Source organism: Nerophis ophidion, linkage group LG01 (genome assembly GCF_033978795.1).
Source record: "Nerophis ophidion isolate RoL-2023_Sa linkage group LG01, RoL_Noph_v1.0, whole genome shotgun sequence".
NCBI classification, from domain to species: domain Eukaryota; kingdom Metazoa; phylum Chordata; class Actinopteri; order Syngnathiformes; family Syngnathidae; genus Nerophis; species Nerophis ophidion.
Window position 1 is genome coordinate 44086392 of NC_084611.1, and position 21344 is coordinate 44107735.

The window sequence follows — 21344 nt, forward strand, 5'->3', positions numbered from 1 at the left end:
CATAGTTTTCTACAACAAAATTAATCTATTTATTATTAGTGAGTGCTCAAAAACATTCACACACATGGTTTTCTACACCAAAATTAGTCTATTTATAATTACTGTGTGAATGCTCCAAACATTCACACATGGTTTTCTACACCAAAATTAATCTATTTATTATTACTGTGTGATTGCTTCAAAACATTCACACATTGTTTTCTACACCAAAATGTAACTATTTATTAGTACTGTGTGAATGCTCCAAAACATTCACACATGGTTTTCTACACCAAAGTTAATCTATTTATTATTACTGTGTGAATGTTTGGAGCATTCAGACATGTGGTTTCCCCACACCAAAATCAATCTATTTTTTATTATTGTGTGAATGCTCCAAAACATTCACACATATGGTTTTCTGCAACAAAATTCATCCGTATATTATTCAACAACATCTTCTACTTCTTTGTCTCCAGATTTTCGAGGGCTCTACATTCCTCATTTTTCATCCCATTCAAATCCTCCCAACTTCAAACTATTCAGACTATTCAGGAGCCTTTCCCTTGACAAATTCCAAATGTTTTATTTATTTTAATTTTTTTCTTTGTCATGAAAAAGGGAGGTTTTTGGGTTGGTCCACTACTTGTAATTGTATCTGGTGTTTTTTATGTTGATTTAATAAAAATAAAAATAAATAAAAAATAATAATAATAATAAATTATTCTGCGGCCCGATGGTTTGGGACCATTGGCTTACGCCACATTCTATACAAGTACTATCTAAAAACTTATATATATATATATATATATATATATATATATATATATATATATATATATATATATATATATATATATATATATATATATATACATATACATATATATATATATATATATATAAATAAAGTGGAACAAAAGAGCAAACAAGTGAAATATAACAAAACGTTGACAAGATGAGACTAATAACACAAAGCTTTGCACCGAAAAATAATAATGAAATAAAATCTGTTATTAATTATAGATGTATTTAATGATCCAATTACTTCACATCAAATATCCCACTTTGAATAATTTTGTGGGGAAAATATTGCATATTTTGTGTGCTTGCCATTTAAAAAAAACATAGTTTTGTGCAAAAAACAATAATAAACTTAAAAATCAATGCATAGTTATAAAGTGGATCTCAAGACTTAAGCGCTAAAAGTAAAAAAATAAATACATTTATGACTTTTTTTTTTTAACATGTTATGAGTGTGGCCCTTTTGGATCCCCCAAAATTTTACTGGCACTTTTTTAACTTTCATTGTTGAAAAAATAATAATGAAGTAAAATCAATGCTGTTGTGAATTATTGATTTATTTAAGGATCCAATTACTTCACCGAACGATACATGAAGTCCTTCATACACACAGCCATCAGACTATATCATGCAGGTGTAACTTTTTGACTGTACTTAAATGTATAATAGACTGTATTTATATCATTCACATGTGAATAATGCTGTATAATAGACTATATTATTCACATGTGAATAATGCTGTATAATAAACTGTATTTGTGTTATTCACATGTGAATAATGCTGTATAATAGACTGTATTTATATTATTAACATGTGAATAATGCTGTATAATACACTGTATTTATGTTATTCACATGTGAGTAATGTTGTATAATAGACTGTATTTATGTTATCCACATGTAAAAATACCTTAATGTGTATTGTCTATTGTGAGCGAAGTGTGGTGCTGAATTTCCCCCAGGGATCAATAAGGTACTTTCTATTCAATTCTATCAAATATTCCACTTTTTGGAATATTTTTGTGCTGGGCAAATAAAAAAACATTTTTTTGTGCTTGAGACAATATTAAAAACTTATAATCAACACATAAATCTAAAGTGGATCTCATTTTTTTTTTTTTCAATAAATACATTTATGACATTTTATCATTTATAAGTTTTTAGGGGGGTATTGCATATTTTGTGTTTTTGCCATGAAACAGGGTTTGGACAAATACATTAAAAAAAGACTAAAAAAAACATATCGACAGAAGTTGATGTATATAAAAAATAATAATAAAATATGACTTATTTTGAATGTCTATGACTGGCCAGGACCAAACACTAAAGAGGAAAAAACAATGTATACAATATTGGTGTTCCATTGTTCCTCCTCGGAAAAAGGCTGGACACCTGCAATCTCCAGGCTCATTCTTCAGTTCACCTCATTTCCATGATTAGCGCGCACGCTAATACGTTTAAAAACACAATCTGCGAGTCCGTCTCCCGGCGGTCAGCCGTGACAAACCCTTTTCAGACTTCCTGCCTGACTTCCTGATTCAATCAATGGTTTCTGGTGTTTGTCAGCCAGCGCAATGACATTTCTGCAACATGATCCGCTCATCTCATTTAGCATGTGCTAACATAGCTTACATAAGACATTTACATTCTGTGACTGTCTTTTAGCATGCACGCACCTCGTCCTCCACCATGGAGCGCTTCTGTGCCGACCAGCTGTAGTCGGGGTAATGCGAGACCGTGGTGGCGCTGCCAAAGTCGCACAGCTTGACGGTGCCCTGGTTGCTAATCAACAGGTTCTCGATCTGCAGACAAGGAAAAGGGTTGATGTGAATGCCAGCCATTCACAAGCACTATTTAGTGCTCAAAGTTACATGTTAAAAACCAACAAGCTTGTTAATTATTTACCGTGTTTCCTTGAATTGCCGCCGGGTATACAGCATGCGCCTGCCTAGAATTACTGCCGGGTCAAACTCATTTCGCAAAATAATTAGCGCATGCTTAGCATTACCGCCGGCTCAGGATTAACGCCGGGTCAAACTCGTTTCGCAAAATATTATTTTTATTAGCGCATGTCTAGAATTTCCGCCGGGTCAAACTCGTTTCGCCAAATAATTAGCATATGCCTAGAATTTCCGCCGGGTCAAACTCGTCACGTCACGAGTGACACTTCACCTGTCATCATTTTCAAAATGGAGGAGGCTGATTTCAATCATTTGAAATCGCTTAAAGGGAAAAAGATTGAGAGCTATTCAGTAGGATTTCAGGTCCAAGCTATTGAATATGCTAAAAAGAACAGTAAGCAGCCGTTTTATTAAAATACCATAGCTGCGTGTGTCAAATATGAGTCATTAAAGGACTCCCGCCTCCTGGTGGTAGAGGGCACTAGTAATCCTTCTTGCTACTATTTGGCTGCAGAAGAAGTGACAACAAGCAGCAAGAGTGAGCAGCGTGTGTTTATTTTTTCCTCTTGCTTGCACTTTAAACATGGAGGATCACATATCTAAAATAAAACAGTTTTCTAAACTGGACTTTTAATCGAAGCAGGAGGTAATAAAGGAAGATCTCCATCGAGAGAAAACTGAAGAAAGATAAGGAAGACTTCTATAAACAAGTTATCGATGCTTTTGATCAGAAGGAGCTGCGCATGTACTTCATTTATAAGTAAAGGTAAGACAATAATAATGTTTTTTATCAAATGTGCTTTTCATGATGGTATCCTTACATCACACTCAAATTTATAGGCGCAAGCCTAAATTTACCGCATGCCTTTGGTGAACGCCGGAGTGAGAAGACGTTTTAAATTAATTAGGGCCCCTGCAGCAATTCAAGGAAATACGGTATGTTTATTGACATAAACAACATATGTTAACAACATAAATGTGCCATTGCTAAGAGGTACTTCCTTTTTTTCCTACACCATTATGTTCTTAAATGACATTGGAACGTTAGCGCCCTCTATAGGTTGCCTTTTGTTTTACACCACCAGGTGTTTTTCCATCCACGTCATTGTTCCCTGTCACCGGCGTTGACTCATTCAGCGAGGAGAAGGCAGACGCACCTTGAGGTCTCGGTGTATGATGGGGGGCTTCTGCTTGTGCAAGTGCTGCACGGCGCGGCACGTCTGGTAGAAGACTTTCAGCACGGTGTCACATGACACGGGCGCCCGCTGCTCCACTCGCCGCAGGAAGTCCACCAGCTGACCTGAGGCGGGACATAAGCAGAATACAATGTCAGGTGTGACCGTCTTGGCCTTCTCTTTATGACCTGCAGCACAGACGGGAGCAAAGGTGGTTCAGGTTAACAGCAAAAGTATGCAAGCAGGTTTAATGGAAACCATGGAGATAAAGGTGCGGCTTGAGGAACCTAACTTCACTGGCTCTCCCTTAAAGGCCTACTGAAACCCACTACTACCGACCACTCAGTCTGATAGTTTATATATCAATGATGAAATATTAAAATTGCAACACATGCCAATACGGCCGGTTTAGTTTACTAAATTGCAATTTTAAATTTCGCGCGAAGTATCCTGTTGAAAACGTTGCGGTATGACGCGTGCGTGTGACGTCGCGGATTGTAGCGGACATTTTGATCCAGCCCCAATCCCAGCTATAAGTCGTCTGCTTTGATCGCATAATTACACAGTATTCTGGACATTTGTGTTGCTGAATCTTTTGCAATTTGTTCAATTAATAATGGAGACGTAAAAAAAGAACGATGTAGGTGGGAAGTGGTGTATTGCGGCTGCCTTTAGCAACTCAAACACAGCCGGTATTTCCTTGTTTACATTCCCGAAAGATGATGGTGAAGCTTTACTATGGAACAGAGCGGTCAAGCGAACATGGTTCCCTATCACATGTCAACTGGCAGGTTTCGGTGAGAAAATTGTGGTAATAAGTCGGCTCTTACCGTAGACATGAGCGGAGAGCTTGCGTCGTTCCTCGTGCACCTGTCAAAGAGGCAGCTGCGGACTCTCTTGCCTGCTCCGACTGGCCGCCCCCGAACGTGGGATGCTTCCACCGTGGTGGAGGGGGGAAAAAAAAATCTCAGCCCGGCCCCAATGGCTGCCTTCGCTTCGCCTCGTCTAGAAACGTGGCTTCTCTCAGAGACACTGGCGGTCACCACACCCTTCCGACTTTTAGGTACGACCATATAATCTCACTAAAACACTAGTAACACAGTAAACAGACAAGGGATTTTCTAGAATTATCCTAGTAAATGTGTCTAATAACATCTGAATCGCTCCCACTGCCCTCGTCTTTTCTTCTAGTCCTTCACTCTCGCTCACTTTCCTCATCCACAAATCTTTCATCCTCGCTCAAATTAATGGGGAAATCGTCGCTTTATCAATCCGAATCGCTCTTCCTGCTGGTGGCCATGATAGTAAACTGTGAGGAGCTCCACAACCCGTGACGTCACGCGCACAACGTCTGCTACTTCCGGTACAGGCAAAGCTTTTTTCATTAGCAACCAAAAGTTGCGAACTTCATCGTCAATGTTTTCTACTAAATCCTTTCAGCAAAAATATGGCAATATCGCAAAATGATCCAGTATGACACATAGAATGCACCTGCTATCCCCGTTTAAATAAGAAAATCTCATTTCAGTAGGCCTTAAAAGGCCAAGTCGGGCAGTGACCCGCCAGTTCCAGCAGATGGCGCTGTTATCAAAAGAAGGCAATACTGCCACCGACAGGACTGCAGTGGAACAGCCTCAACACATGACTTCTTTCTTCAAATCTAATGCAGGTTTGTAAAAAATGTGGACCATTTTGTAAACATGCTAAAAGTACTATACTAACACATATATAGGCATCACCTCACCATCCAAAGCAGACTTTGTTCTTCAGCTCCTCTGCACCGATGTGAATGTAAGCGGATTTTACTTTTTGTAAATGTTTATTATTGTAGCATTATGGTTGTTAACCTTCAAGACTTTTGTGATTTCTGATTGTTTGTGAAGGGGTGTTGGCAGAGCAGCTTGCTATTAAAGAGAACGTTTATTGTTATGTTTGTTTGATACACTTTATTTTGTCTTTAAACCTTCACTAAAATATGGACTTTGCTCGAGGCTAAAAACCTATTATTCGTATTTACATTGTTTCTTATGGAGAAATTAACATCACCATACAAACTTTTACATTTACGAACACTGTTTGGGAAGCAACTACCATATTTCCCGCACTATAAGGCGCACCTAAAAACATAAAATGTTCTCAAAAGCTGACAGTGCGCCTTATAATCCGGGGCGCATTATATATGGACCAATATTGAGCCACAACAGGTCAGCAGCCACCAATTTCATTTTCCCCCGTAGGAGAAGCGCGCAGTGCATGCTGGGATATATGACTGCGCCAGGCCGTGCTGTTTCATTTCCATTTGTGTGGTTAAATGTAAAGACCCCAAAATGGCTCCTATTGAAACATGATTACCATATTGTATATGCACCTTAGGAGGAGCTGCTCCAATTTCGTTGTTCTTTGAACCTGTTCATTGCAATAATGACGATAAAAACTCTATTCTATTCTATTCTATGATTTCAGGAAAGCAGGAATTGTCACTGAACTGCTAGATGACAGCAGCGACACGGACTCCATTAAGGACGTCTCGAAATAGTGCAAAGCAATAACAATACATCAATAACTCAACGTTGCTCAAACATTAATGTCACACAACACACAAAATAAACATGTAAAGCTCACTTTATTAAGTTATTCCTCATCCACGAATCCTTCTTGAGTGTTTGAATTAAACATAACACAAGAGGTCTCGCAACTACGGTAATCAGCCGTCTACCTTATTTTCCCTCGTGGAAGAAGAAGCGCCCGGTGCATGCTGGGATATATGACTGCGGGAGGCGTGCTGAGTTTTAACTCAAGGCGATCAGTCACACAGTAGAAGAGGGGAATAGAGCAGCAGCGAGAGAATTTAACATTAACAGCAGCGACACAGACTCGTTTATTGACGACTTCGACGAGACGGAGCCGGGCATGTTGGATGCCGTATTCGCCCAACTGTTTGATTTGAACACTGAAGAAGAAGAATTTGAGGGATTTGTGGATGAGGAATAACTTAATAAAGTGAGCTTTACATGTTTATTTTGTGTTGTGTTGTGTGACATTATCGTTTGAGCAACGTTATTGATATATCATTGCTTTGCACTATTTCCAGTGTTACTATATTGTGATTGCACTAACATTTGATTTACCCTAACAGTATCAGACTTTTTTTTACGTGTTAATTGAATCGGGGAAAATAAAAAAAACAGCAGTTTATTCATTTTGGGAGTGAACAGAGTTGTCAGAACGCTGGTTTTAATCTATTAATAAAGTTTGACTGACCTATCTGACTATTTTGTTGACATTCCCTTTAGTACAGCTCCATCTAATGCAGGGGTCGGGAACCTTTTTGGCTGAGAGAGCCATGAAAGCCAAATATTTCAAAATGTATTTCCGTGAGAGCCATATCATATTTTTTAACACTGAATACAACTAAATGCGCGCATTTTTAAGTAAGACCAACATTTTTAGAGTATAATAAGTCTCTTATTCTTTTTAATAACATTATTATTCTGAAGCTAACCAATAATAAATAAAATGTCATGTCTGTTGATCATGTTTTTGTTTGGCCATGTGCTGTTTGTCCTTTGGACTCTTTAAGTTCCTGGTTTTTTCCACTCCCTTGTCTGGTTTCCTTGGTTACTCATTTTGTCCACCTGTCTCTGGTGGACAAAATGCCCGCTCAGCTGCTTCCCGAGCACTAATCATAAGGGGGCGGTATGGTGTAGTGAGTAGAGCGGCCGTGCCAGAAACCTGAGAGTTGCAGGTTCGCTTCCCACCTATTGACATCCAAATCGCTGCCGTTGTGTCCCTGGGCAGGACACTTCACCCTAGCCCCCGGTGCCGCTCACACTGGTGAATGAATGATGAATGAATGATTGGTGGTGGTCGGAGGGGCCGTAGGTGCAAACTGGCAGCCACACTTCCGTCAGTCTACCCCAGGGCAGCTGTGGCTACAGATGTAGCTTACCACCACCAGGTGTGAATGAATGATGGGTTCCCACTTCACTGTGAGCGCTTTGAGTATCTAACAATGGAAAAGCGTGATATAAATCTAATCCATTATTATTATTATTATTATTAATCAGAGGCAGTTTTTAAGCGCGTCTTTGCCAGTCAGTCGCCCTGTGCTGACTTGTTTCAGGCCTCCTTGCCATAGTTTCGTGCTTCATGCCATGCCAAGTAATTTTTGTTTGATTTATGTTCTTAGTCTGTTTATGCGTTAGCTTTGTTCTTTAGCCCAAATTGTGCCTCCGCTGTGAGCGATTTTTGTTTGTATATTTTTTTAGTTGAAATTAAATCATGTTTTTACCTAAATGCCATGTCCCGCGTAGTCCGTCTGCCTTCGTAACATAAAATACTTCTAACCATTAATGCTACTTCTTGAACAGGTGCGGTAAAAAATGGATGGATGGATTTAAATGCATGAGAATGTTTTATATTTTGCACGTTATTTTTAGTACTGTGATTACCAACGAAATTATTCATAATTATCGCATTAAGCAATGTCAGCTAAGATTTATCTGAGAGCCAGATGCAGTCATCAAAAGAGCCACATCTGGCTCTAGAGCCATAGGTTCCCTACCCCTGATCTAAAGGATGCAGAACGTAACCCCAGCCTCTACTGTAGCATCTATTCTATGCGCCTTATAATGCGGTGCGCCTTAAATATAAACAAAATATTAGAATAGGCCATTCATAGAAAGTGCGCCTCATAATCCGGGGCGCCTTATAGTGCAGAAAATACTGTACATTCGTAAGGGAATTTGATTTGATTTTTGATTTTGCTTTTTATTAAGGATCCCCTCAGCTGGTTGCCACAACAACCCACTAGTCTTCCTGGGGTCAGCAACTCAAAACAATTACAAGTAAAAGCATATAATTGTAACTACACAATACAGACAAAAAAAAAGAAAAAGAAAATAAAAGCATCAATATAAACAGGCAAACAATCTAAGAAGATTCCACTGTAATTCACAGTAGGGTTGTACGGTAAACCAGTACTAGTATACTATCGTGGTACTAATGGATAAAAAACGGAACTATACTCTGTCTGAAAAGTACCAGCGCGTCGTCACATGGTGACATTGCTGGGTCACCAGGAGCATGATCGGCAGCACACGCACAGAGTACTTACAAGCAGACACAGTGTGTAGCCAGAAAAGGGAGAACGGACGGATTTTGGCGTAAAAAGTAAAGATAAAGGTCAAGTTTTGAAACACCCTCAGGAAGAGCTGCTTTAAGACATGATTAGCTAGCTAGTGGCTGTCATCCATCCACAGTGTTTTAGCTACTTCTAAATCACGACAAATAAAGTACGTTTCTTACATGTAGCATTATCACTGAAGGACGAGAAATAGCGCAACACATGCTTCACTACACTCCGTAGGGGGACACACTAGCTCACCGGCGTCAAAATGTAAACAAATGCCATGGGTGGATCTACACCTGGGCACCACAGTGGAAGAAGGGTTAGTGCGTCTGCCTCACAATACGAAGGTTCTGACTAGTCCTGGGTTCAATCCCGGGCTCGGGATCTTTCTGTGTGGAGTTTGCACGTTCTCCCCGTGGCTGCGTGGGTTCCCTCCGGGTACTCCGGCTTCCTACCACCTCCAAAGACATGCACCTGGGGATAGGTTGATTGGCAACACTAAATGGTCCCTAGTGTGTGAATGTTGCCTGTCTATGTGTGTTGGCCCTGCAATGAGATGGTGACTTGTCCAGGGTGTAAACCCGCCTTCCGCGCGATAGTAGCTGAGATAGGCGCCAGCGCCCCCCACTACCCCAAAGGGAATAAGCGGTAGAGAATGGCTGGATAGATCTACACCTGACATCCACTGTAATGAGCGTATCTAGTCAATACTACTATGATTACGTTGATATTTTTTATCATGACAAAATCTTTTTTCCTATTTTTAAAATTCATTTTATGTTTATAAAGTCAGTAAATACGTCCCTGGACACATGAGGACTTTGAATATGACCAATGTATGATCCTGTAACTACTTGGTATCAAGTCGATACCTAAATGTGTGGTATCATCCAAAACTAATGTCAAGTATCAAAGAAGAGAAGAATAAGTGAATACATTTTAACAGAAGTGTAGATAGAACATGTTATAACAGAAAATAAGCAGATATTAACAGTAAATGAACAAGTACATTAATAATCCATTTTTACAGTTTGTCCCTCGTAATGTGTACAAAATAATAGGTGTATAAATGACACAATATGTTACTGCCGACTAATTAGGAGTCTTTGTTTGTGTTCTTACTACTAAAGGACAAGTTGTCTATGTTTCATGTACACTAGCATTTTTTGTTCAAATAAAACCAATAATGAAATGTTTTGGGGTCGCCTTTATTTAGAAAAGTATCGAAAGGTATCAAAATTAATCGAAATACCAATATTTTGGTACAAGTACCGAAATGTATCAAAATAACACAAATTCAGAGTTACCTAAGCCGGAGCATAAATTGCTTGGAAGTCTAATGAAGTCTTCCACAGTGAACAGTCTGAGTGAGCAGACAGGATGTGGGTCAAGGGACAAAGAGGCTGCAAACGGGAAAGCGTTTCATCACCGCAGCCTTCCACTGAAGTAGAACGCGTGCGCGCTGACTCGGCAGTAAATACAGTTGTGTCAAAAGACCATAGAACTTTCGTCCAGAAGGTCTTATCTTTGTCCATGTGATGTCAGATGAAACAAAAATGGAGCTGTTTGGCCACAATACCCAGAAATATGTTTGGAGGAGACAAGGTGAGGCCTTTAATCACAGGCCTGTTTTGCTGCCAATGGAACTGCTGCTTTACAGAGTAAATGGGACAATGAAAAAGGAGGATTCACTCCAAATTCTTCAGGACAAGCTAAAATCATCAGCCCGGAGGTTAGGTCTTGTGAACAGTTGGGTGTTCCAACAGGACAATGACCCCAAACACACGTCAAAAGTGGTAAAGGAATGGCTAAATCAGGCTAGAATGAAGGTTTGAGAATGGCCTTCCCAAAGTCCTGACTTAAACGTGTGGACAATGCTGAAGAAACAAGTCTATGTCACACATTTAGCTGAACTGCAGCAATTTTGTGGTGAAAAGTTGACGCAGAAGCTTGTGGATGGCTACCAAAAGTGCCTTATTGCAGTGAAACTTGCCAAGGGACATGCAAGCAAATATTAACATTGCTGCATGTATACTTTTGACCTTCACATTTTCAGTAGAGCCATAATAAATTCATAAAAGAAGCAAACTTCATGAATGTTTTTTGTGACCAACAGGTATGTGCTCCAATCTCAAAAAAATAAGAGCTGTAGAAATGATTAAAAACCCAAGACAGCCATGACATGATGTTCTTTACACGTGTATGTAAACTTTTGACCAGGACGGTATGTCCGACCAAGAAAAAGTAAGCGTTCACCTTTGCACAGCTCAGTGAGGATCAGGAACTCGGCCTGTCCGGTGTCAGACTCCTCCTTGCTGATGGAGGCAGCCGAGCAGAACTGGACCACGTTGGGGTGTCCCGATAGCTTTTTCTACCAGGAGTAAAGACGCAGAACATGAAACCACGCTCATTTATTTAGAAGTCATGGAGCCTGTTCAGTAACGTCAACAGTTGCCATACCATAAAGCAAACTTCTTGGATGATTTCCTTGCTCTTCTCATCTTCGTGGGACAAGAGTCGCTGAAACGAGACGTAAACATTTATTTTGCTCCAATCAGGTGACTTCTTGCTCAGGCACAACAAACGGAAAAACATTCTAATCACACAGGGATGAAAAATACACCATTTTGGCACATTTGGAAGTTATTAAATACGGTTTTCTTCTCACCTTCAGAGCGTAGTCTTTGCCACTTCCTGTGTCCTGGGCTTCGTACACAAAGGCAAAGCCGCCTGGGCAAAGTGAAACAGATTGATGTGGGTTAGTCACATGTTCTTCAAGTAAAGTGAATTATATTTATATAGTGCTTTTCTCTATTGACTCAAAGCGCTTTACATAGTGAAACCCAATATCTAATTTACATTTAAACCAGTGTGGGTGGCACTGGTAGCAGGTGGGTAAAGTGTCTTGCCCAAGGACACAACGGCAGTGACTAGGATGGCGGAAGCCGGAATCGAACCTGCAACCCTCAAGTTGCTGGCACGGCCGCTCTACCAACCGAGTAAAGTGTCAAATGTCACTGAAGTCCCTTCAAGGGATGTTGTCACACACCTTTATTTGCAAATAATTGACATATTGTTGACAGACGGACTGATACGGTTTCTTAAGAGTCGATACAAAAACCAATTATTAGTAATCAAGCAGGCCAATAACAGATATGTGGAGGCTTAACTAAAACAAAAAACATATTAGCATCAATCAGTATATCGCAACAGTCATTATTTCTGTCTGTGTGCTGTCTGTGCCTTATAATTAAGTATTTTAGTAAATAAAACCCCGGAAGACAAAATAATCTGTCTTCTTGTCATTGGCTGAGGCGGTATATAAAGTGAAGCGCGTGCACGGTGCCAAGCTGTTTGGCACCTGGAAAAATGGCAATACCTGCGCTCAAAGTTACATACATACCGTATTTCCTTGAATTGCCGCCGGGTATATAGTATGCGCCTGCCTAGAAATACTGCCGGGTCAAACTCAGTTCGCAAAATAATTAGCGCATGCTTAGCATTATCGCCAGCTCAGGATTAACGCCGGGTCAAACTCGTGTTGCAAAATATTATTTTTATTAGCGCATGTCTAGAATTTCCGCCAGGTCAAACTTGTCACGTCACCTGTCATCATTTTCCAAATGGAGGAGGCTGATTTCAATCATTTGAAATCACTACCATGAATTGATTTACGTGGACCCCGACTTACAGAAGTTGAAAAACTTGTTTGGGTGTTACCATTTAGTGGTCAATTGTACGGAATACGTACTGAACTGTGCAACCTACTAATAAAAGTATCAATCAATCAATCAAAACTTTAAGGGAAGAAGATTAAAAGTTAAAAAGTTAAAGTACCAATAATTGTCACACACACATTAGGTGTGGTGAAATAATTCTTTGCATTTCACCCATCACTCTTGATCACTCCCTGGGAGGTGAGGGGAGCAGTGGGCAGCAGCGGTGCCGCGCCCGGGAATAATTTTTGGGGTGATTTAACCCCCAATTCCAACCCTTAATGCTGAGTGCCAAGCAGGGTCCCATTTTTATAGTCTTTGGTATGACTCAGCCGGGATTTGAAGAGCTATTCAGTAGGATTTAAGGTCCAAGGTATTGAATATGCTAAAAAGAACAGTAAGCAGCTATGTTTTATTAATATACCGTAGCTGCGTGTGTCAAATATGAGTCATTAAATGACTCCCACCTCCTGGTGGTAGAGGGCGCTAGGGATCCTTCTTGCAACTACTCGGCTGCAGAAGAAGTGAAAACAAGCAGCAAGAGTGAGCAGCAGTTGTTTATTTTTTCCTCTCGCTTGCACTTTTAACATGGAGGATCACATATCTAAATTAAAACTGTTTTCTAAACTGGACTTTCAATCGAAGCAGGAGGTAATAAAGGAAGATATCCATCGAGACAGAGAGACTTTTAAAACTGAAGAAAGATAAGGAAGACTTCTATAAACAAGTTATCGATGCTTTTGATCAGAAGGAGCTGCGCATGGACTTCATTTATAAGTAAAGGTAAGACAATAATAATGTTTTTTATCAAATGTGCTTTTCATGATGGTATCCTTACATCACACTCAAATTTATAAGTGCAGCCCTAAGTGAGAAGAGGTTTTAAAATAATTAGCGCACGCTTGCCTTTACCTCATGCCTTTGGTAAACGCCGGAGTGAGAAGAGGTTTTAAATTAATTAGCGCCCCTGCGGCAACTCAAGGAAATACGGTACTCAGTGTTGGTGTTAACGCACTTTTTGTGTCCTTTTACGCATTGACATCAGAAAGGACGCGCATTTCTGTAAGTCCGCGCGTGCCTGGGACGCAGAGTTTTTTTTTTTTTTAACTGACCTGCCTTCTACAGGTCAAAACTTCCTGTTTGCTTGTCTTTTTTATCGATAATCGCTTTCCGCTAGTGTTTTGTTTTGTTTATTGTATTCAATGATTTTATGAATGATTGACCTATCAAAGGCTTTCATTACTTCACATCAAATATTCCAGTTTGAAAAATATTTTTTGTGTAAGATTTTGCATATTTTGAGTGTTTGAAAAAAAAAAGAAAAAAGTTTTGTTTGATAAAAAGGGCAGAAAACAAACAAAAAAACACACTTAGAATTGAGGAATGGATGTGAAGTTGATGTAGACTCTAGAGCAGGGGTATCAAACTCATTTTAGATCAGGGGCCACATGGAGAAAAATCAACTCCCAATTTAAAATAAATAAAGAATAGTGAACAACAGGCTGAATAAGTGTCAATATATGATGCATAAATAACCAACTGAGAAGGTGCCTGGTATGTTAACGTAACATATTATGGTAAGAGTCATTCAAATAACTATAACATGTAGAACATGCTATACCTTTACCAAACAATGTCACTCCTAATCGATAAATCCCATGAAATCTTATATGTCTAGTCTCTTACGTGAATGAGCTAAATAATATTATTCGATATTTTACGGTAATGTGTTAATAATTTCACACATAAGTCGCACCTGAGTATAAGTCGCACCCCCGCCCAAACTATGAAAAAAAACTGCGACTTATAGTCCGAAAAATACGGTACGTAGCATCATCTACAAAGATACAAAGAATTGCTATTTTGACATCTAGTGGACACATTTAGAACAGCAGTTTTTTTCATTCAAAATGTAGGCTTACTTTTATACTTAGCAAACTCATCCCGCGGACCGGATAAAACCTGTTCTAGGGCCTGATCAGGCCCGCGGGTCTTACGTTTGACACCCCTGCTCTAGAGATTTAAGCGTTAAATAAATAATGTATGCATTCCCTGGCACACTATTATCATCATTTCATGACCCAAGCAAAACACTTGTTCCACTTTTATACTGAAATAAATACTTACAACTTATTAAATACAAATGTAGAAAAAACTACCGGCAGCTAAAAATACAATTGAAAAAAATAAAAAAACAACAAAAGTGAAAAACACCGATTCTGTTCACAACTTTTAGGGACAGAAATTCTAGGCGCAGTCAGGGCGTTGAGGGGATCCGGTTTGGTGGCTGCAGGAGTAGGTCTCTGCTTTTTGCAGATGATGTGGTCCTGATGGCTTCATCTGGCCAGGACCTTCAGCTCTCACTGGATCGGTTCGCAGCAGAGTGTGAAGCGACTGGGGTGAGAATCAGCACCTCCAAGTCCGAGTCCATGGTTCTCGCCCGGAAAAGGGTGGAGTGCCATCTCCGGGTTGGGGAGGAGATCTTGCCCCAAGTGGAAGAGTTCAAGTACCTCAGAGTCTAGTTCACGAGTGAGGGAAGAGTGGATGGTGAGATGGACAAGTGGATCGGTGCGGCGTCTTCAGTAATGTATCGATCCGTTGTGGTGAAGAAGGAGCTGAGCCGGAAGGCAAAGCTCTCAATTTACCGCTCGATCTACGTTCCAATCCTCACCTATGGTCATGAGCTTTGGGTTATGACCGAAAGGACAAGATCACGGGTACAAGCGGCCGAAACGAGTTTCCAGGTCTCTCCCTTAGAGATAGGGTGAGAAGCTCTGTCATCCGGGAGGAGCTCAAAATAAAGCCACTACTCCTCCACATGGAGAGGAGCCAGATGAGGTGGTTCGGGCATCTGGTCAGGATGCCACCCTTACGCCTCCATAAGGAGGTGTTTAGGGCACGTCCGACCGGCAGGAGGCCACGGGGAAGACCCAGGACACGTTGGGAAGACTATGTCTCCCGGCTAGCCTGGGAACGCCTCGGCATCCCCCGCAGGAGCTGGACCAAGTGGCTGGGGAGAGGGAAGTCTGGGCTTCCCTGCTTAGGCTGCTGCCCCCGCAACCCGACCTCGGATAAGCAGAAGAAGATGGATGGATGTTTTTTTTTAACCTTTTTTGAGGCAAGGCACATTTTTTTTCATTAAAAAATATGGAGGCACACCACCGGCAGAAAACGTATAAAAAAATTAAACTCCACCAGGTCGCCGTACCTCATTTTGAGTTTGTTTGTGTTTTCCTGTGTGTAGTGCTTTTGTTCTTGTGTTGTGCTCTTTTTTTGGTGGCCCTTCCTGTTTTGATAGTTTTTCTGTAGCACTTTCATGTCTTCCTATGAGCGCTATTCGCCGTACCTGCTTTGTGTGAGCAAAGCAAGACTATTTAAGATTTAAGTTGTTGCTATCCTTCTTTGTGTGGACATTGTTGATTGTCATGTCATGTACGGACGTACTTTGTGCACGCCGTAAGTTTTTGCTGTCGTCCAGCATTTTGTTACATACCTTTTTGCCTCCAGGTTGCCTCCCGCTGTGGTCTGCATATTGGGATCACAACAAACCATCCTCGTCTCACTCGACACGTTCTGACTTTTACAGAGCAATTAGGTACCTGCTGCCACCTACTAGTATGGAGTACTATGTGGTTACCCTGCTGAGTTCTACACAGCACAGACACTAATCAATGGCACATAATTTGCATATTCTAATTATTGATTTGCAAACAATATTTTTGGGACCAATTAGGTGAAGTTGCATAATTTCCCACAGCACACCAGACAATATCTCACAGCGACACAGTGGTTTAAAAACTCTGAATTAAGGGCCTACTGAAACCCACTACTACAGACCACGCAGTCTGCAGGGATGGGAATGAAGACTTACAAAATCAGCTGAAAATGTTTTAATCCTAACACACCGCTTTGCGGAAGGCCGCACAGTGGCTGCACCCGAGTCCACATAATGTACTAGCATGCTAGGGAGGTCTGGGGGCATGCCCCCCCAGAAAATGTTTAAATCTATGTCATCTTAGGATGCATTTCCTGCTATTTTGAGTCAAAATCTAACAATATTATCCTGACCAAAATTTCACATTTATTAGCAAATATTTTCATAAAAATGTATCATGTGATGACACTTATGTATACAAGTTTACGCATATCAAATTCTTGCACACTTTTGGATTATAAACAAAAATCGGCCTACAAATGGATTAACCAGAATTAAAAATATAAACATTTTGAAATACATAAGACCGTGTATTGTACCTCTGAATGGACTCGTCTGTCGTAAATTGGTGTGAGAGGAGCCGAGTCGGAGATGGGAGGCTTTGATAGTTGATTTGAGGCTGCATTTGTGACGATGTTTGACTTCAGCTTGAAGGCAGATCCCAGTGAAAAATTACTTCTCCGTAAACTCACTTTACTTAGATGCCTAGGCCGATTTTGTGTGGTCAAAGAGTGCCACCTTTCCCCGAGATCCATAGTTCACAATGTCCTTGCAATATAAGCACTGAGCACGTCCCGGTTCATCGCACTTTGCAATGAAATCGCTGATCAGTTCGTCTAATTCTACGATATTGTTGTTAATCTTCACCTTTAGTTTGATAGATATATCGAGCCATGCCCAGTTCCACTTGTTTCTCACGCCCTTATCGATATCTTTCGCTAATGAAGCATTCCTATCTTGAATAAGCTTAACCATGTCTGAAGCTGTTTTGTCAATAAAGAAACGTGTTCATTGAGAGCTACTGTGTTTTCTTTCCAGATTAGTCGCCGATAAACACAACCAATATAAACAGAATACGAGTTCAGAAACGCTCACAATAATTGAGGATCAGGGACTACATTTTGTCGGCAAATGATAATAATATAATAATAATGGATTAGATTTAAATCGCGCTTTTCTATTGTTATATACTCAAAGCGCTCACAGAGAAGTGGGAACCCATCATTCATTCACACGAGGGGTGCAGACGCCTATAACGGGCAATGTCATCGGTTGATGTCGTCAGCTGATAGTAGAGCTAGTCAATCTGGTGCCTTCACACATTGGCATTATATTATAGAAATGACCCTGGCTGCCCCAAAATCGGCGGAATTCCGTGGAAAATTCCAATCCCTGAGTCTGATAGTTTATATATCAATGATGAAATCTTAACATTGCAACACATGCCAATACGGCCTTTTTAGTTTACTAAATTGCAATTTTAAATTTCCCGCGAAGTATCCTGTTGAAAACGTCGCGGTATGATTAGGAGTATGATAACGCATGCGCGTGACGTGACGGATTGTAGCTGACATTTTGTTCCAGCCCGATCCCAGCCATAAGTCGTCTGCTTTAATCGCATAATTACACAGTATTCTGGACATCTGTGTTGCTGAATCTTTTGCAATTTGTTCAATTAATAATGGATACATCAAAGAAGAAAGATGTAGGTGGGAAGCAGTGTATTGCAGCTGGCTTTAGCAACACAAACACAGCCGGTATTTCCTTGTTTACATTCCCGAAGGTGAAGCTTTCAGAGCGGTCAAGTGAACATGGTTACCTACCAAATTTCAACTGGCAGGTTTTCGGTGAGAAAATTGTGGTAATAAGTCGGCTCTTACCGTAGACATGAGCGGAGCTTGCGTCGTTCCTTGTGCACCTGTCAAAGAGGCAGCTGCGGAATCTTTTGCCTCCTCCGACCGGCCGCCCCCGACCGTGGGATGCTTCCACCGTGGAGGAGGGGGAAAAAAAGCTCAGCCCGGCCCAACCGGATGCCTTCGCTTTGCCTCGTCGAGAAACTTGGCTTCCCTCAGGGACACTGGCGTTCACCACACCCATGGGCACACCCGTCCGAATTTCAAGTATGACTATATAATATCACTAAAACACTAGTAACACAATAAGAAGATATGGGATTTTCCAGAATTATCCAAGTAAATGTGTGGGGGTTTTTTTCTAGTCCTTCACTCTCACTTTCCTCATCCACAAATCTTTCATCGTCGCTCAAACTAATGGGGAAATTGTCGCTTTCTCGGTTCGAATCGCTCTCGCTGCTGGTGGCCTTGATTGTAAACAATGTGAGGATGTGAAGAGCTCCACAACCCGTGACGTCACGCCAGGGGCGTCACTAGGCCTATTTTAGCGGGGCTCAAGCCCCGCTAAAATATTCTTAAGCCCCCCTAAATAATTTGGCATTAAATTTCATTTTTTTTTTTTTTTTTTTATTTTTTTTTACAAATACATGCCGAAATATTAATTTTAAAGTGGCCCGAATATGAGTTTAAAATAAATAATCATATAACCTGTCAATATTCACTCAGTTTCCCCTCACTTCATAGCGTAAGGCGCGCTACTGCCTAGCGGCGCTGACGAGACGGGACGCGCGGCCGCCATCTTAGAGTGGCACTCAGTGCAATTCTTTTGGCACGAGCAATGAACTGTCAGCGCATTTTATCTCACTGAATACCACTGATTTTCACGCGCTTCTTTGTCATACGTGTAACTATGATAAAGGACACATGTTTTGGCGTGTTCATAGTTTGCTTAACAGTATTAAAATATTCTTATATGCTATAAGTGACCAGACGTCCAAGATCAAAACTGGAAATATAATCCCAGAAAAGGGGTAAAAAACAATCAGCTATTTTTAAGATGAAGAAACAATATGATTAGGTTATGTATACCCTACGTAAACAATGTATGAATATATTAGATATCTATATATCTTACGGACCAATAGACTGTGTCTCTGTTGCTGCAACAGCAGAGAGTTCATTCTGTCTTGACACTTTGTATCGATATTTTCTATTTCATTCTTCCCGTAAACAATCATGTTTACAGTGATTGTTTTATATGTATTTTTCATGTATGTTGCTTTGGATAAAAGTGTCTGCCAAATACTTAAAACATATATAAACACCTGAAAGGCTTTATAATCTGTTTCACTGGATTCAGAATAAAACTAAAGTCTGTTTTACCCGACAATTTTAGTATTTGAATATTGTTACTTGAAGACTTATTCCTGGTTACAGAGTATTGTTTTATGTTTTGCCTAAAATGAGAATGCATCATAATCAACGGTGGCTGGTGAATTTTGTTTTAGGTGGGGCTGAAAGTTTGTAAACCAAATACCTGTAGGGGTTTCATCCTCCCCCAGAAGATTTATTTGTGATTTTTACATACAAATATTGAAGATATTTGGTCCTTCTCAACTCTGTGGTCAAACTGCACAAAACCTTGTGTCTGCAATCGTAAATAATTGAGTTTTTAAGTTTTGTGTTTCTTGTAGAATCTATATGAAGTAGTATACATTGGCCTATTGTTAGAATAATGAAAAAACATATTTAAAAATATATTTGTTTCATTGCATTGATTTGTTACATTAATAGCTGTTGTATTATTATAGGATGGCTTGTTAAACATTTCATAGGTGTTTCAGAGGGAGGAAAATCCAAGACATTTAATATAAAATGTAAAATGAATAAATACATAAAGAGAAAAAGAGAAAAATGTTTAAAAGCCATTGTCGCGTGCAATTTTTTTTACTATCCCGGGACGACAGGACGTCATTAATGTCAAGCCCTGGAAGTTACATTTTATTGTTTACATTATATGTTTCAGCATTGTATATATTTAATTTCTTTAACCGACTGAAATAATAATAATAACAAAGAATAATTTCTAAGTCTTTGTTAGCCGTATGTGAAGTTTTGTACTCGTGCGCTACAATCGCTCACATCCTGTTTATCTCCTGGGGGCTAAGCCCCCCCGCCCCCATCCTTAAAAGCTAGTGACGCCCCTGCATCACGTGCACATCGTCTGCTACTTTCGGTACAGGCAAGGCTTTTTTATTAGCGACCAAAAGTTGAGAACTTTATCGTCGATGTTCTCTACTAAATCCTTTCAGCAAAAATATGGCAATATCGCGAAATGATCAAGTATGACACATAGAATGGACCTGCTATCCCGGTTTAAATAAGAAAATATCAATTCAGTAGGCCTTTAAATAATTTCCCAGACTGTCTCACGGCACACTAACATGCCGCGGCACAGTGGTTGAAAAACACTGCCCTAGAGTGAGAATGTTGTCTGTCTAACTATGTTGGCCCTGCGATGAGACGGCGACTTGTCCAGGGTGTGCACCGCCTTCCGCCCGAATGCAGCTGAGATAGGCTCCAGCAACCCCGAAAGGGACAAGCGGTAGAAAATGGATGGATGGATGTTACGCAGACTGGTTTCCACAATGCTAACTAGCGGGCTAGCATTGTTAGCACAGCAACAAGTTTCCGTCTTACCTTCCGCGATCACTCGCTTGATCCGCAGCTTCATATCCCCCAGTTCCACCAGCTGCCCCACGAAGTCGTTCTGGTCACGGCTCGCCGCTCCGACCGAGCCGGGCCCGGCGAGGAAATCGAGCGCAGACTGGAAGAGGGACATCCTCTTAGCCTGCTAAGCTAACTTACTGCGGGGGGGGCTCACAAAGACCACCGGGGGGAACCGGGCGCCGGCAGGGGGTAGGTGGGCCGGTGTGAGTCCGCAATGTCTCGGGCAGAGTGAAGCGGAGGGTGTGGGGGTGTCGCTGAGACTACTTGCTGCTATCTTCTCAAACACAAGCTGACGAGGCCGCCGCCATCACCGGCCGACATTTCCGGGTTGGATGGTGAC

At 40.7% G+C, this 21344-nt stretch overlaps 1 protein-coding gene across 1 annotated transcript in view; it reads right to left on the bottom strand.

Moving 5' to 3' along the window:
* Positions 1-21344, bottom strand: part of gak (cyclin G associated kinase) — an 86473-nt gene extending 65129 nt beyond the window's left edge. Inside the window, exons 1-6 of the mRNA XM_061904737.1 lie at positions 20975-21344; positions 11659-11720; positions 11451-11510; positions 11247-11361; positions 3842-3984; positions 2460-2585 (exon numbers count right to left, since the gene is read on the bottom strand). Of these exons, the coding sequence (XP_061760721.1) occupies positions 2460-2585; positions 3842-3984; positions 11247-11361; positions 11451-11510; positions 11659-11720; positions 20975-21116 (648 nt within the window). The 5' untranslated portion in view covers positions 21117-21344. The remainder of the gene's footprint in view (positions 1-2459; positions 2586-3841; positions 3985-11246; positions 11362-11450; positions 11511-11658; positions 11721-20974) is intronic.